General features: G+C 35.5%; 2 protein-coding genes across 11 annotated transcripts in view; one reads left to right on the top strand and one right to left on the bottom strand.

The window, feature by feature from the left end:
• The window catches only part of LOC127832461 (WD repeat-containing protein 49-like), a 90,675-nt gene extending 76,462 nt beyond the window's left edge, over window positions 1-14,213 (bottom strand). For 5 of the 10 annotated variants that reach the window (XM_052357938.1, XM_052357976.1, XM_052357995.1 and 2 more), the window contains exons 1-3: window positions 13,944-14,094; window positions 5,876-6,046; window positions 4,013-4,078 (exon numbers count right to left, since the gene is read on the bottom strand). In XM_052357938.1, the coding sequence (XP_052213898.1) occupies window positions 4,013-4,078; window positions 5,876-6,003 (194 nt within the window). In that variant the 5' untranslated portion in view covers window positions 6,004-6,046; window positions 13,944-14,094. Of the gene's footprint in view, window positions 1-4,012; window positions 4,079-5,875; window positions 6,047-13,943; window positions 14,144-14,194 lie in introns of those variants that run through there. The other 5 variants (XM_052358001.1, XM_052358004.1, XM_052357968.1 and 2 more) reach the window with 4 other exon arrangements.
• LOC127877998 (uncharacterized protein K02A2.6-like) lies at window positions 9,232-11,943 on the top strand. Its single transcript, XM_052424391.1, has one exon. The coding sequence runs from the start codon at window positions 9,232-9,234 to the stop codon at window positions 11,941-11,943; it is 2,712 nt and encodes a 903-aa protein (XP_052280351.1).
• Window positions 14,214-17,090: the final 2,877 nt, after the last annotated feature.

Genomic DNA, 17,090 nt, shown 5'->3' with positions numbered 1-17,090 from the left:
GTTAAAATTGGATAATTGACAACTGATAGATATATTTAAAACAAAGCACTCAAGCGGAATGTTCTCTACATGTAAAAGACAGACAAAATAGTACAATGTATTCTGAATTCAAACTCGGTTGAAGCAGTGAGTATCATTGTGCAAAACAATTACACTATGCAAGGTAAGAGAAGGGGTATGCAAAAATGGGTCTTATGCAATATGCAGCTAGCCATCTGTCTCTTTTAGAGCTACACTGCCCCCTTATTCCCCGTTCTCACAGAGCTGCGACTTAACGACGATCATCCCGATTAAGCCACGATATGAAAAAGGTTTGATTGGGGCAGATCGAGGTCGATCAGAGTCTAAGTCGAGCAATTTAGAAAATTATGGTCTTCATTTCGACCGTTCTATGATGACCCTATATACTCCGAATATTGTTGGCCACAATCCTGCTATGTTTGTTTTGAGCATGTTCAAAATAAGCGTGGCGAGAGAGAAGAGCTCTCCGATCATGAAGACCCTACCGCGATCATACTGCGCTTATGAAGACTTCACTACGTTTCTCTTGCGATTTGTCACAATCGGCCACGTTTCGGCCATGCTTTGATCGTAGTAGAAGTGGAGTCTATGTGTGAATGGGGGATAAGAGACTCAAAACCTTGTATATAGCAGACAGGTTAGCTTCTTACACTGTACAAGTATGTGTGATTGTATATAGCAGACAGGTTAGCTTCTTACACTGTAAAAGCATGTGTGATTCTGCAGGCTGGTTTGGAGCTACACTGGCCACATATGGCATAAGACCCAATTTTGTATGGAGCTGCTCTTAGGTCATTAACCCTTATAGTGCTGGAACCAAATTTTGAAGGCCTTTGCAAACAATTTGGATCCAGATGAGACGCCACAGAACATGGCGTCTCATCAGGATTCAAACTGTTTGCTATTCTGATAGTATTCTTTGAAAAAAATCAAAGAAAATGCTAATATTAAAATTTCAGCAGACGACATTTTAGCAGACAACAAATTTCCCAGCATGCAAAGGGTTAAGTAAGAAACCTGACAAATGATACTATAAATACAATAAAACTTGGGAAATATGTAATATGAAAGGCTTAATGACAATTATCTGGTCACAGTTTACAATTACTAAAATCACAATAAGATGAAGTGATACCTTTCCAGTGCAGATGGAATTGTAGACTCTGGTGGATAAATTATATCCTTAAATACATACTCCTGATCTAGCCTTTGTGTCATTGTTTATGTTTATTAGAATTTACTGTTAAACAAGAAAATAATTACACACAATCCTATGAGAGAAATATATTTATGACCACTGTCCTACAACTTTAAAAAAAGTATTATATTGGAAATTGATATAGCACATGCTAATTGCTTTAGACAACTAAGCCTTATAAAACTAAATTAAATTGTTCAATTTATTTTAATTATTATTCAATTCATGGCAAATACAGATACAAGGAAAATAATCTGTATCAATTTTCAAGTTATCCAATTCAAAACAAAAATTAATAACCGTTTTAAGACAGACTTAGACATGAAATACTTCACCAGATATTTTTAATTTACTTGCTTTGACATGAAATGTATTATCTTAAACCAGAAAATAATCCTTGGGTAATGAATAGTAGCAGACCATTAATTAATAAAATTTAAGGAGATGCTATTATATTGAATCTAATACTTTGAAATCTAAACAAAAATTATTATTATTTTTGTTAATGTTGCAAATATTGAGAGCTTTATAGTACATCAAAATCTGTGATTAAGACAGTACCATGACACAGTACCTTCTCATGAGATTAAACTTCTGTGAATACTTGTATTCTAGTGTGACAGGATTAAGAAGGAAAAGTATTGGGAGATACAATAAACTTAAAACTATAAAATTTTACTTCATTTAAACTTAACCAGTACCTAAAAATAGGGGAAAGTTATAAATATTTATGAAATAAACTGGAGTTTGTTTTTAACTTTATATCTAATTTATCAATTGGGATAATACTTTGTTTGATGCACTGAAAAAATGTCTTTTTTGCACTTGAATTTTTTAAAATAACATTGGAAATATCATATTTTAATGTTGTAAAATGGAATATACTTTAAGTTAACAAAGTATTACTTTGGTAATTTATTTGAATTTGAATGCTGTATGCAGTTTAGAACAAGTTGCTGTGCAATTTAAAAATTGAAAGGTATTTCAATACATATTTTAAAATCAAAGATATAATGACATTAAAGGTCACAGGTCAGAAGTTATAAAGGTTTAAGAGATGATTACAATAAAGGTCTAACATACTAATATTAAAGATTAGAAAAAGAGGCAATAACAATAAATAAAGGCAAAATATGAATTTAGTAAAATATCATAAATGGCAAACTAATCAAGTATACAATATCATTATTAATTGTGGGTCATCAATTTTTCTTGAATTAGAGTATTGGCTATACAATGAATTGAAGATCACAACAAATAGAGGTGCCTAGTGTTTAAATTGTTTACTTATAATACTGTAGACCGAACAGGCATTATGTCCTGCATTTGTTACTAGATCATGATAAAGAAAGAAACTTCACAAATAGAAAATTGCACAATAAACTTCCCTGACACTTGACATTTTCTTAAAAGCCCAGATGCAGTCAAGCTGTATCGATACAATTAACTAGCTTAAGTAGAAAAGTAGGGATAAGCGCTCACTCATTTGTTATCAAAAGTAAGGATAAGCGCTCACTCATTTGTTATCAAAAGTAGGGATAAGCGCTCACTCATTTGTTATCAACCTTTATGCCTAGTGTGTACAGTATCTGTTTCAGGGATGTTGTTTTTTAACAACCCAAGACACAACAGAAGAAAGAAATAAATGTACTTAACAGAGGACGATGTGTGACTAACACCTGAATTAAAAGTAACTTCACTTTTATTTCAAATAAATAACAAGAGCACCGTATAACGGGTGCCACGCCCGGCTGCGGGTGCAGTTTTGAATAAATGAAAGCTTGACAGATTTGTTTTTTTTTATTTAGAGGTCACTGTGACCTTGACCTTTGACCTAGTGACCCAAAATTGGGTTTGGCATGTAGAACTTATCAAAGTGCAGCTACATATGAAGTTTCAAATTGTAGGTTGAAGCACTTTGATTTTAGAGCCAATGTTCAAAACCTTGACAAAATGTTAAGGTTTTAGCACGACATGGACGGCGGACACAACACGACAAGCTGGCTATGACATTACCTCGGGTTTTCTCTGAAAACAGCCGAGCTAAAAACACATTCATTTGTTTTTGTAGGTTGTTTGCATTTAACTAGATTGACTAGTATTTATATTGAATTGCATTTATTAAAATTTGTTACATTCATTAACAAATATTTTCATTTATACTTTTAACTTGCCAAATACATGTAGTTTTTAAGGCAAACATTAACCAAAGAAAATTTACTAACATAAATAATAACCACTAATATTTGCGTCTCCTCAAATAAATGCCAATTGATACAAGTAAGATTGTTGTAAACATGCATGGCCATGATTGAGATTTAATAAGACTGATTGGAAATTGGCTTAAAACACGAATAAACAGTCATCCAGTCCTGCTTTTCTGTTTTCTATTACTTCTTAGCAATGGACTTGTCTATTGACATCAATAAAAATGGCCAGTTACTATTATTTCATAACAATTTCATGTATTGGGTATAAGATAAACAGGGAGCACCTCCTGCAAGTGACACCCCCTCCCAACTGCAATTTGTTGTGGACAGGAATAACAAAAACTGAGCAAAAATAAAGATACAAATTACTAAGTGATCAACCAAATAATCACTTTTTGAGAAAAGAAGAAAGTTTCAAGCTAACAATGATTCTACAGTTATAGACAATTTCTAATACAAAAATACAATAATCAATCGCATAGTGCTAAATAAAAATAACACAAGAGAACCCTGTCACCATAAAACATGGCAAGCCACATGAAGTGTACTGTGGGAACTAGCGACAGAGGTGTGGAAGTCTTACCCTCTGAACAGAGAATGTTTGGATGGATGTAAACTTGATGTGGAGTAGTTTGAAGTGCTTTTCCTCCTTGATAAAATGGATTAACAAAATAGTTGTACCAGCAAAAAGGCAGGTAAAGCATTCTACAGTAGCGTGTAATTACAAGAAATTATACCATTTACCCCTCAATCCATATTTGTGATGCTAATCAATGTCTCAAATGAATACAATAAAAGAATTCAAAAGCAGGAATAATTGGTATTTAGATTTTTAAGTCAATCCCTTAGCATTCTGTTAATAGGAATCAGCATTTCCTTTGAAACACAATATTTCTTTGACATAAAAATGTTTTGGTAATAACAATTAAGAAAAGCAAGAGGCAAACATTTTATACATGTATACATAATGTTTGAATTTTGTAGAAAATGGTCGAATGGCAAATTTATCTTATATCTAATAGAAAAATATAAATGCCAAAACAAAAATAATCAATGGTTATATTGAACATAAACTATAAGATTAAGACTAGTGCATTGTTGTTATTGTGATAACTTCTAAACTGCAATACAAACATATTAAAAACTACCAAGTAAGACAAATGCACCCAATACAGCATAACATAACAGTTATGTAGCATACATTTGGCTTTTGCATATCATTAGGAACCATATTTGTATTTAACATAAATAAGGTTGGTCGCAAACGTACATCAGACAAACAAAATGGATGCGTAAAGTAAAGGACAAATATCTCAAGCATTCTAACATTTCTGTCCATAATCGTCAGTAAAGTCAGTCAGCAAGGCTCTGGGAAAACAGGGCTTAATGCATACACATAAAGTAAAATCCCAAATAAGCCTGTGCAGTTCAGACAACACTTTCATCTGTAATGGACTTTTTGTTAAAAGCCTAAAGGAAGTCTCTTCTCAATGAAAATCCAGTTCAGAATTAAAAACTTTTTATATACTTTACACACAAGCTCTAAGTTAGGTGTTCACAGAGCGTGCCTTTCAATGGCTAACTATTCACAAAGTTTCAGCTAACGTACCATCAAACTTTCCTTTATCTGAGATTTCTTATTTTGTCAACCATTGAAAATTAATGATAAAAAATAAAATTGTAGATTTTCTGAACAAGTTTCATTTTGATGATATTGTTTAAAACTATGATTATAATAGCAAAAGCTGAACATGTTTTGTCTGATAATTGTGTAGAAAAGTATGCCTTGTGAGCTTTTTTCAAGATTTTTTTTTTTAAATACATGTAGCACATAACATGATTGTTTAGTATGTTGTCAGTTTTGTTCTCTATATGATGATGAATGTTATTTATGCCTGAAAGGTTTGGTCCTTAACCAAGCGTTTGTTCAGCAATTTTGTATCCAAGATATATCTTTGAGACCATGTGATACCCCTAAGTACCAAATGTCAGACATTCAAAATTGTACTTGTATTAAATTAAACAATTATGTGTCAACCAACAAATAGACATTCATGGAAAATTTAGTTCACTTTCCTCCTCTTCTTCATTGCAAAAGTATAATTAATATGTTAAGTGTTATATAAACCCTTGAGTAAAGTATTGATTAATAGATAAAGCTAAAACGGCTTTAACCCTTTCCCATTCAGAAGCAAAGTAAAAAAGGCTATGGTCAAACAACATAAAACCAGAAAAGCCTTTGAGTAACTCGCAGTATATTCAGGTTTTATGCTGTTTGCTGCTCATCAGTATCTAGGGGTTGGAAATAAAGCCTTTAAAACTTGAATCTGGGAAGAAAGGTCTTTATTAAATTTAACTTTATAAGGGACTACAAACACATTAAAATACGTATCTAGGTGGTAAAGTGTTAAAACAATACGAATGCACACACAAACACTGTGCATACTTCTCATGCTTTTCCTGGCGGTCTGGAGTGCGACCAGAGTGAATCTCCAGCTTGGAGGCGGTCCCGTCTGGATTTTCCAGCTTGGAGGACCTGGTAGGGCTACCACCAGCCACAGGTAGAGTAGACATGGTAAACACTTGGCCTTAAAATGCTTTTGTTTGGTTTCCCATCCTGAAAGTGGTTTTAAGAAAATCATTTCTTAAATAAGGCTCAAATTAATATCTATGTGGGAGCAAATATGTCCAAATAAGCGCTATCTGACCTTCCCATGACCGAAAAGAAAAAAATATTGCTCTAAAGTGTCAGTACAAAATTCGAGGACCAATATTTTGCAGAAAGCAGGAAGATGCCCTTGTTGTTAAGCTTTTAATAAATCAATTATTGTGTTTTTGAATAAATCTTAACCATTTGGATCAGGTATATGCCCGTTAAATCATTTATTTTTATTTATTTCCAACGCCACTTTACCTCTCCAAAGGGAGGTAATTTGATCAGAAGAGTTACACGCATTTTGGTGCCGACGATATTTTGATAAGTTTTTACAGATCATTTAGATATACACAATATTTGTTTGGCGAAAAGAGATAGCGTCTCATCTGGTATCAATGCAGGTATGCACTCACTTAATTCAATTTAATTATTTATGCCAAAGAAAGTCTGTACCAGATCATACCCGCCCCAGGTCGTACTGGATTTGTCTTCTTTTGTAAAAATGTAAAATGTATCATGGACGAACCATCTTTCGAATCTCTTAATTTTTGACACGTCATATATAGCGACGTGTTTTATCCAGGCTGTTTTAGCTTTGCATGGCGCCATGCCCCTTTTTTGTAGCGCCACGCTGCCCCCTTTCAAAACCATTGAGCGCAACCCTGCCCTTTCCAAAGGCCACAGCCCTGCCCTTATTGATAAAATCTTAATTACCACTTGACCAAACTTCTAAGCCGACTAGTTTTAGAGTATGGCCCCAAGCTGCAAAGATTCGCGCGGGTTGTGTATTAGTCATGCGTGAATACCCCATGTCAACATCAATCGATAATTTCACTGACTTATTACTTACACACTAATCGGTCCATAATGTGTACTCGCCCACGATAAAATCCTTGACAGTTACTTCGGAGATGAAAACCTCGATGTTATCCTCGTGGAAATTGTGCATTTCATGCATGATACAGTACTATCTAAACATTTATTTCTACGCGTAATTAAATTAAAAAAACACAAACAAGTTGTATCATTATTGTTATGGTCGTTTAGATTATTAATTATTGAAAAAATTACTGAACCGTTTACTAATTAAATTAAATGCGAATCGCGTTTTAGATGGACATATTATACGATTTTACGTCGAAATGCGCACCTGTCGCTTACATCATTTTAACAAGATGGCGGACAATGCAGAAAATAAATTGTAACTCTCAGAAAAAATGGCAAATAACAATCAAATAAACGATGGAGATCATATATTTAGATGGGATTACTGAAATGCAAATTTATGCATGTGATAACGAACAATGCATAAAACGTTTTAGATACCAACAACATATTTTTTAGTAATGTACTCAGTGGATATATGTAACGGAAACGAGTGTTTGCAAATTGTTTACATTCAGTTTATTCGCAAATTAAAAACATCTGACAATATTTTAATATCGTTAGAAAATGGGATAAGACAAACATGGTTTCATTTATATGTTAGTGGGTCTGTTTAAAATCAGATTCATATGCATATATTGCTTTATTATGTTTGTCATGCTGTACAGCTAACTGAAACAGCATGGAACTCTATTGGAAGACATAGCATTAGCAAGGTAAATATATTAATATTAAATAAAGTTAGTTACCAGTAAATACATCAATTACCATTAAATGTGTTTGTTTATAGTTTTATATTTTCCCACAATTGCCTCTGATGAGATTAAATGTTTCTCTCAAAACCAGGTATCCACAGAACATTTTTGCCTTTTTTGCATAAACTGCGCGTTAATATGCCCTTTTTGAAAGAAATGCGCCATGCCCCTTTGCCCTCCTGGGAAAAACACTATTGTGTCATGTATTGTAATGTAAGGGACACAACTCGTATTGTCTTGTTAAAGCATGCAGTCATGAGTTACTTGTATTGAGATTTATATATATATGTGAATCTATGAATAAAGCCAGTTGTGAGTTACCCACCGACGAGTTCAGAGTTATTACATGGTGTCAGAAATCTATTAAAAATCGGCGCAATCAGGCGATTGCATGACAATCGTACGTTGCAAATCTGTTGTTAAAGGTTCATTTTATACAACAGCGAAATGGCTTCGAAGGGAATCAGGCCATTACCGGAATTTAACCCGTCAGAAAGTGCATCAAGTTGGGAAGACTACAAACGGGACTTCATAATTCATTTGGACGCGCTAGGTCTGGACGACAAGCCTGGAAAAAGAAAGGTTGGTGTCCTACTTGCCAACATGGGGAGAGAGTGCGTAAAAATTTACGATTCGTTCGCGTGGGCGCCGGAAGTTGTTGCCAATCAGGATGCTGGAATCGCGGCAGTGCCAGCCAAGGATAAATACCATCTAGAAACAGTTTTCACAAAATTTGACAGACATTTCGGAGTGCATAATTACCGTAACATTAAAAGACAAGAGTTCCTCAACACAAAGCGTGGTAACCTGTCAATAATGGATTACATTTCGGAATTAAAAAGAAAGGCCGAACACTGTCAATATGGGGAACAAAAAGAAGGGTTAATATGTGACATGATCATTAATGGCGTGAATGACACAAAGTGTAGTGAAAAGCTAATGGAGATACCGGTTACACAACTTACCATCGAACGTGTCGTGCAGGTTTGTAGGCAAATAGAATTGACCGCGTCTCACATCAAATCACTGGGCGAAAGCCCTCACGTAAACATTGCTAGAACGCATCAAAACCCCCATAAGCAACAAAAATACTGTGCCAAGTGTTGCAGAAAACATGAAGTAAGGAAATGTCCCGCCTATCAAAAACAGTGTGACAATTGCGGTGAGTTTGGCCATTTCAAGGCATCCAAATTATGTCCTGCAGTCGGTGGGACATCGCATCAACAAAAGGAGATATCACACAGAGGGGCACGTGGCTATGGACGTAGACTGCGTCATCGCGGAAGTGATCGGGGAATCCACCGTGGATATCGGGGCCGTGGAGGTCAACGACGTGTCAACTACACCGAAGCCCAGGAAGACCAGGTCGAGGAAATGTTTAACCAGTTTGAACATGCGGATGTGAACGACGTATTTATCGCAACATCGAGTGAAGATAATCATGAATGGTCCGCTAACTTGAAAATAGGGTGTAAAACAATAAAATTTGAAATCGACAGTGGCGCAATGTGCAGTGTCATGTCATATGGAACAGCGAAGCTATTTGAAAAGGTTGCACCAATCACAAGGAGTGATGTTATTATTAGCGGTGTCAATGGGCCAGCAGTGAAGGCGCTAGGAATGATTACATTGCTGTGCGAGCATAAAAATATCAAGCGTTCGGTTAATTTCCAGATTATGAACACTCCAAGAGGCATAAACTTGCTTGGAAGGAATGATTCAGTTGATTTTGGGCTGATCATGAGAATACACACCGCAAGACTTGAAACAGAATCTATCATTGAGAAATATAGTGACGTCCTTGGGGAAGAGATTGGGTGTATACCGGGCGAGTACGAGATTAAAATCGATAAGTCAATAGAACCAGTAGTTCATGCACCAAGACCGGTTCCAGTCGCGATTCGTGAACAATTGCAAGCTGAACTAAAACACTTAGAGAAATGCAACATTATTGCTAAAGTAACAGAACCTACGCAATGGGTCAGTAGTTTGGTGTGCGTAAGGAAGAAAAACGGAAGAGTGCGAATATGCATTTACCCCACAGATTTAAACCGCGCAATCCGAAGAGAACATTACCCAATGAACAGTTTTGATGATGTTGCCACAAGATTGAATGGGAGTAAATACTTTACAACGCTAGACGCGAATATGGGTTATTACCAAATAAAATTAACTGAAGAGAGCTCGAAGCTCACAGCGTTTAATACTCCGTTCGGCAGGTACCGATACCTGCGGATGCCGATGGGCGTGAAGTGTTCGAGTGAAGTGTTCCAACGGTCCATGGAACAGAACTTTGGTAACATTGACGGGGTAGAAATAATTGTTGACGACATTTTGATTCATGGTAGAACACTGGAAGAACATAACAGGCGCTTGGAAACGGTGCTTCAAAAGGCACGTTCAATTAATCTGAAGATGAATAAGAAAAAGTGTTTGTTTGCCAAGCCGGAGGTGGACTATGTAGGTCACAAACTGACTGGAGACGGAATTAAACCGACAGATCAAAGAGTGAAGGCGATAGCAGACATGAGAGAGCCAGAAAGCTTCAGTGAGCTGGAAACCGTGTTAGGCATGTTATCGTATGTGTCTAAGTTCATCCCAAATCTCAGTGAGTTGAATGCACCACTGCGCGATATGAAAAGGCTAGAAACGTGGAGCTGGGGTGACGAAGCGAAGCGCGCGTTCAATAAAATAAAAGAAGCTCTTGTTTCAACAAAAGTACTTCAGTACTACGACTTGAAAAAACCTGTCACACTCACAGTAGACGCATCAATGAGAGGCCTGGGAGCCGCGATAATCCAACAGGACCGTGTTGTGGCATATGCGTCACGTGCGCTCACACCGACAGAGCAACGGTACGCTCAGATCGAAAAAGAAATGCTAGCCGTTGTATATGGCTGTGAAAAATTCCACAAACTGCTATATGGCCGAGATACTTTCCTAGTGGAATCTGATCACAAACCGTTGGAGTCGATTCTAAAGAAAGAAATACATAAAGCTCCGCTAAGGATTCAACGAATGATTTTGAAGCTTCAACCGTATGACTTCAACCTCGTGCACAAAAGCGGCAAGGACATGGGTCTAGCAGACTGCCTCAGCAGATTACCGTTAGAAAATCAAGATGAGAAAACTATCGATGAAGAGTTGATGGTTTTGAAGCTCGACACGTTGTCGTGTTCAAACCATGACAAAATTGCACGCGCAACGCAAGCGGATGAACAATTCCAAGTACTGGCAAAGGTTATCATTCGAGGATGGCCAGAAACGAAGTGCGAAGTTCCAGTTGAAGCCGTTCCATTTTGGGATTACCGCGATGAAATATCAATTTACAATGGAGTTCTGTACCGAGGGGAACGCGTGTGTATCCCGAAAGAAATGAGAACAGAAACGTTGAAAGCGATACATAAGTCGCATTTAGGGGTAGTAAACTGTAAAAAGAGGGCGAGAGAGTTAGTATTTTGGCCCGGCATGAACAAACAAATTGAAGATCTTATTGGCAAGTGTAGTGCGTGTTTAATGCATCGCAAGATGAGCCAAAAGGAGCCAATGATCATCCAACCAGTACCTGAGCTACCCTGGAGCAAAGTTGGAATGGACTTATGCGAACTAGAGGGTAACAATTACCTAATCATTGTAGACTACTTCTCCAACTTCATTGAAGTAGCACCATTGCAAAGAGACACTCTAACGAGCACCGTCTTAAAACACATCAAGCAAAACGTGGCTCGTTATGGAATCATGGACTCAATCATCTCGGACAACGGTCCACAGTTCACCAGTGCTGAATTCCGAGAATTCATCGAAAAATATGGCATCACCCATATTACGTCGTCGCCTTTGCACCAACAAACAAACGGCCTTGCTGAAAAGGCTGTACAAACCGTTAAAAATCTAATTAAAAAGTGTAGAGAAACAGGGGACGACATCTACTTAGCCCTGTTAGAACTAAGAAACACACCACGCGATAACATCGGATCACCGATGCAACGTTTGATGGGTCGACGCGCAAAAACACTAATACCTATGAAACAAACATTGCGACAACCAGAAAAAACCAGTGAAAATGTCGCACCAAAGTTGTTGGAATTTCGTGAAAAGCAAAAATTCTACTACGACCAACACGCAAAGAGCAAGGACAATCTTCAGCCAGGGGACGCAGTAAGAATTAAAACCCCATCTGGTTGGAAACCGGCAGAGTATGTGAAACCGTCCGAATAGCCACGATCACATATCGTTAAGGCAGGCGAATCGGGGCGCGAATATCGCCGAAACACGGACATGCTAATGAAAACAAAGGAAAGACCACACATTATCACCACAAACAATGACGTGTACATACCGGCACCCACAGCGCCAACAGAGACGGTAGCAGAACAACCATCAACAACTCCAAATCACGAAAACAGTGCTAGTGCGAGATCGAGCGAAACTCGAGACAAACCGGGGAAAGAGAGTGTACAAGACACTGTTAGAAAGAAAACGAGGTCAGGAAGAGAAGTTCACAAACCGATACGGTTAAATGACTATGTGTAAGATGTGAAGTGCAAAACATGTGTCATATGACTGCCTTATTGTAGTGCAAAATAAACTTATTAATAAACTGTTTAATAACTATCATTCGGTAATATTGGTATTTGTATAAGTAAGATGTATTGTGGTGGTAAATGCATAATGTTCTTGAAACTGTACTATCATAACGAGTAAGGAACAGTTTGTACATATTTATTTTTATCATATCAAACTCTTGGTTAAGGTTTAAAGATTCAGTGCCTTCAGCGCTTTGATTTTTCTTCTAACAACAAAATGTTCATGAAATTTTCTTCTCACAAAAATCCAATATTAATTATTTTTGGGTGTATCTACTTTCTAGCTTGTTTTCGGTGTTATAACAGTCTGTTATCATTTCCTAGCTGAAACCCGACATTTACTGTATCTGGCATTTGTCATTTTGTCCTGAACAAGCTTGAATCCGAGATAACAGAGACAATTTTTTGGAAAGTTAGCAAACATGTATTTTAGTGAATAATTTTGTCTTACATGTTGTTTTATTGTTAATTTGATTTTATGAAGTTCAATTGCATATTTAATTTATAAGAAGTTCTTCATTACTTAGAGTGCATTTTATTCATATAGAATATTCTATTTTCAATAACAATTTAACACTCAGAGGTTTAAAAGAAATTCCCACTATGGTTTTATAAAAAGAACAGTTTATAATGTGTTACTACAGGTTATGTTATTTGCTTTCTTTCATAAACCTCTTCGCATATGTAACGATAGAGTAGTTGGTGTATCATGTGTTTATAATTTTTTTTAAAGAAAGAAAAGGGGATGTCATGTATTGTAATGTAAGGGACACAACTCGTATTGTCTTGTTAAAGCATGCAGTCATGAGTTACTTGTATTGAGATTTATATATATATGTGAATCTATGAATAAAGCCAGTTGTGAGTTACCCACCGACGAGTTCAGAGTTATTACAATTGAAAATAGTAAAACATATTAATAGGAACTCGTTTTGATAAATAACTTGTTTCTACCTGGCTAGCAACTTTGATTGTTATGTTAATCCTCTTTTGATAACAGTTTTTTTGCAAGTTTCTAGCACCACCATATCATGTAAAACTTTCAATGCCTGCCAAACAACGAGTTCCTGCTTTCGAACCCTTCATTTGATTTGTGTAAATTGTCAAGCAAAGTTGAGAACGAAAATAAGACCATGTTTTATAAGTTTTTTTAATAAAAATCATTACATATGTAAAAAACATAAGGGAATACTATGATTTTTACATGTTTCATGATTAATCTACTTTTTCCAGGTTTTTGACGCATTCGCATTGATTTGCCACAACGTGCCAGCGGGCATTAACAAATTACTTATACACAAAAAAATGGCGATGAAGTGTAAACAAATGAAAGGTTTGAAAAGGCGTGAGGTTCCAGAGGAGGTACTTAAACAATACAGTAATTCATTACGTAACTTCTGTAATTTAATTGCAGTCCATGTACAAGAAAAAATATAAAATATCTTGAAAAATTTAATAACATGAAAAGGTCTTACAAAAAAGCTCAAAATCAAATAAGAATGATGAATGAACCAGAATGTCGAGATATAACTTAATGAGCAATCCAATCAGCCAATTCTCAAAACTTTGGTTGAAAGTTTGTAAATTTTAACGTGCATCAAATAGAACTGAGACGCTTACGTGCATACTTACAAAACATGAATGTTTTTATTTCATATGTATGTAAAAGCATTCATTCATTGTTGATGAATCCATTTACGCGAAAATGATGCAAAACAAAATCAAACTACATCAACGCACTTCAACATACTCAACGACAGCTTGTTTTGGTCGCCATTTTGAAGCTAGGGTTGCCATGGAAAAGTATAATTTAAACGAATGAAAGATTCTAAATCTCGATACAGGCCGCTTAATTTAATATAAATCATTAAATAAATTTTTACCTCTAATTAAAACATCATTGCTTTACGTTGTTTTATTACCGTTATTAAAATCATTACATTTAATTGAATATTAATTTCGTTGAAGGTGCGTGTTCGTCTATTATGCGGATACAAAAAAGCGCGTACCGAAATTTCTCTTATTTTTCGGACACCCTCTTTTAGCAAAATAATCTTTCTTTTTACTTTAAATTTTCTGACATACGGGTTTTCGTCAATGAATAATGTCTCTTTAATTTCGGAAAGTATATTTCACCGCGCTATTCTACAGACTTCGGCCCTGTTTTCGCTTATCTCTTTTCACTTCGAACACGGATTTTTAGTCCATTTGCAACGCAAATAGGCTTTTGTAATACCGCATTTCAAAATAACAAGGGAAACGGTTGCCCTTTTCCAAGCCTTCCCTGATTTGGGGCAAACGAAATAGATATTTAATATAGTATTTCGTAATTCTTCCAATTATTCATTTAGAAACTTTTTTCTAACATTTTCGTCCAAGAACATTGCTTACACCATTTTAAGTGAATTTTTCGAATACCGTTTGACGTGAAAAAAAACAACGTTCTTAGAAACTAAAACAATTTCGTTCGTAAAACAGTATTGTTATTGGCAAAGCGAGTTATAAAAAAAAATTACCGTCCACCAGGCAAACTTAAAATAATTACGTCCCTTGAAAACAAAGGGACACAACAATATTACTGCTTCATGCGAGGTAGGGGACTTTTATTGCTTGGCAATAGTCTTAATTGTTCGTCATAGACAAACTTTTTGATAGCCTTTTACATTTTCATTCAGGACACTAATCCTCTAACATTTACTGCAACAGACCCTTCCCTGTATCTTGCGAATAGACTTTCAACGCAATCAGCGCTCTCGTTACAAACGATTTATGCCATAAAACATGGCAGATGCTTGCCACAGGGCAACGTCCATTACATTCGCGCAATTAGGTAAACGGCAATTTATAGCGGTAGAAAATAATGGATTCACACAACACCATGGTATACAGGGATCGCATGATTAAGGAAGCATAATATGTTTTCAGTGTTTTCTTTTTTCAATATCCACGCCCATGTCGAGGCAGGTATTTTTCGCCGTGTTTTACCCTTTATTACTTGTCCTAAATGTTAAATCCCGCTTACTTTTCAGCCATATCAGCAAGAAAATAACTAGCTTTAATTTCGTATTGATATTCGCTCTTGATCTGGACTTAACTCTCTTTGAAATGTCTTACAGCTCAACTCACTCTCTAACACTGCGGTCCATTACATTCACCTCTGTCGTGGGCTCACGGACTACTTTCCACCGCACGTGACTTTTAGTCACATAATCATAGTCGCATATTCAAAATGGCCGCTTCCATCGGCTTTGCTTTAACTGCTTGTATTTGAAGTTTTCAACTGGTCGCGTGCTATTAAATTTCATTTCATGCACATATTCAATTAAATGAACATATTGCAATATTATCAATGAAACAAAGCTGTATATCTATATTAGAAAATAATACAAAATTATCAAGAAGCAGCAATAATTAGTTGCTGTTTTGACAAGATTTTGAGTGAATGAGAAATGTTGAATATAAATATTGAACAAAGAAAACAGTCTGTTTATGTTTCACCAATGCAATGCCAGTTTGGTACACATAGACCCAGAAGATGTTAACTCAATTAGACTAATTCTATGGTAAAATACAAATCTTAACATAAATTCCAGGTCAACACAAGTACAGTTGTTTTGTTATTGTTGTTTTAACAAAATACATTTAATTGTCTCTTGCTTTTCCTAAAAGGGGACAACTGGAAGCATCTATCATACAATTACAAGTTCATTCAGCAATATGTATAATGCAAAAATTATATAACAGAAATATGACAATCTGTCAGCAAAGTGCAGAATAAAAACTGCCCAAAACCAAGCTGCTGTAACATTTATTAATTTTTTTACATGATGTTTTAAATAAATAATAAATCACAATACTTGTAATACTCATGCCTTTCCCCCATCTCTTTAAGCACCCATGTGCCTAAATCTTTAATTTATTACTTTTTCTCACCAATTTGTGTTGCTGTAATTCTTCAATATCATGAAAGACATAAAATTAAACAGATTCATCAGTTTTTTAAAGGCTGATTAGTTTTAATATATATTTGTTCAATTATTGCACTTTCTTAAGTACAGTAACATTTGATTAAGTGCCTAAAATTAAGCAAATTCAAAGGGGTAACCCAGTACCCAGTGAATCACACATATTTTGCCCTGTGCATTAGCAAATTTCTGGAGAAAGACCTGAATAAAGTGGGAAAAAGCTACAAAACTATGTCGACATTCCATGTTATTTCACAGAAAGTCGATATAAATTAATCCGGCATGACCATATTATTGGGGTGTACCGTATACGCTTCCGTAGTTTTCCATCTTTATTTTACTCGCCATAACGGCATTAATTTAAAGTCTCGACGTAAATGTTTCCGAAAAAATATTTGGTCGACATAATCTAAGTCGACACATCAACATAATTTTCGGCGTCATGCTCTTGTGAAAATGACCTTGCCATCATAATTTTAGTCGACACGATGAGTTCTTTTTTTACGCCATGACACCACCTTTTTCATATCATGCCGTCATAGAATATGGTACACCCGAATAATATGGTCATGCCACATTAGTTTATATAATATATGATAGTAAGTCATTATATATATATATATATATATATATATATATATATATATATATATATATATATATATATATATATATATATATATATATATATATATATGGTTATATGGTTATGTGCTTGAAAGCTGAGATTCTTCATATACTCCACAGTTTGCATGGGTCAGAACGTCCGTGCGTTGTCTTCTAAGCATCGAATCTATATTAATATTTTTAAATA

Source organism: Dreissena polymorpha, chromosome 1 (genome assembly GCF_020536995.1).
Source record: "Dreissena polymorpha isolate Duluth1 chromosome 1, UMN_Dpol_1.0, whole genome shotgun sequence".
NCBI classification, from domain to species: Eukaryota; Metazoa; Mollusca; class Bivalvia; order Myida; family Dreissenidae; genus Dreissena; species Dreissena polymorpha.
The sequence above is the reverse complement of the archived record's forward strand: the minus strand, read 5'-3'. Positions and strand labels throughout refer to the sequence as shown.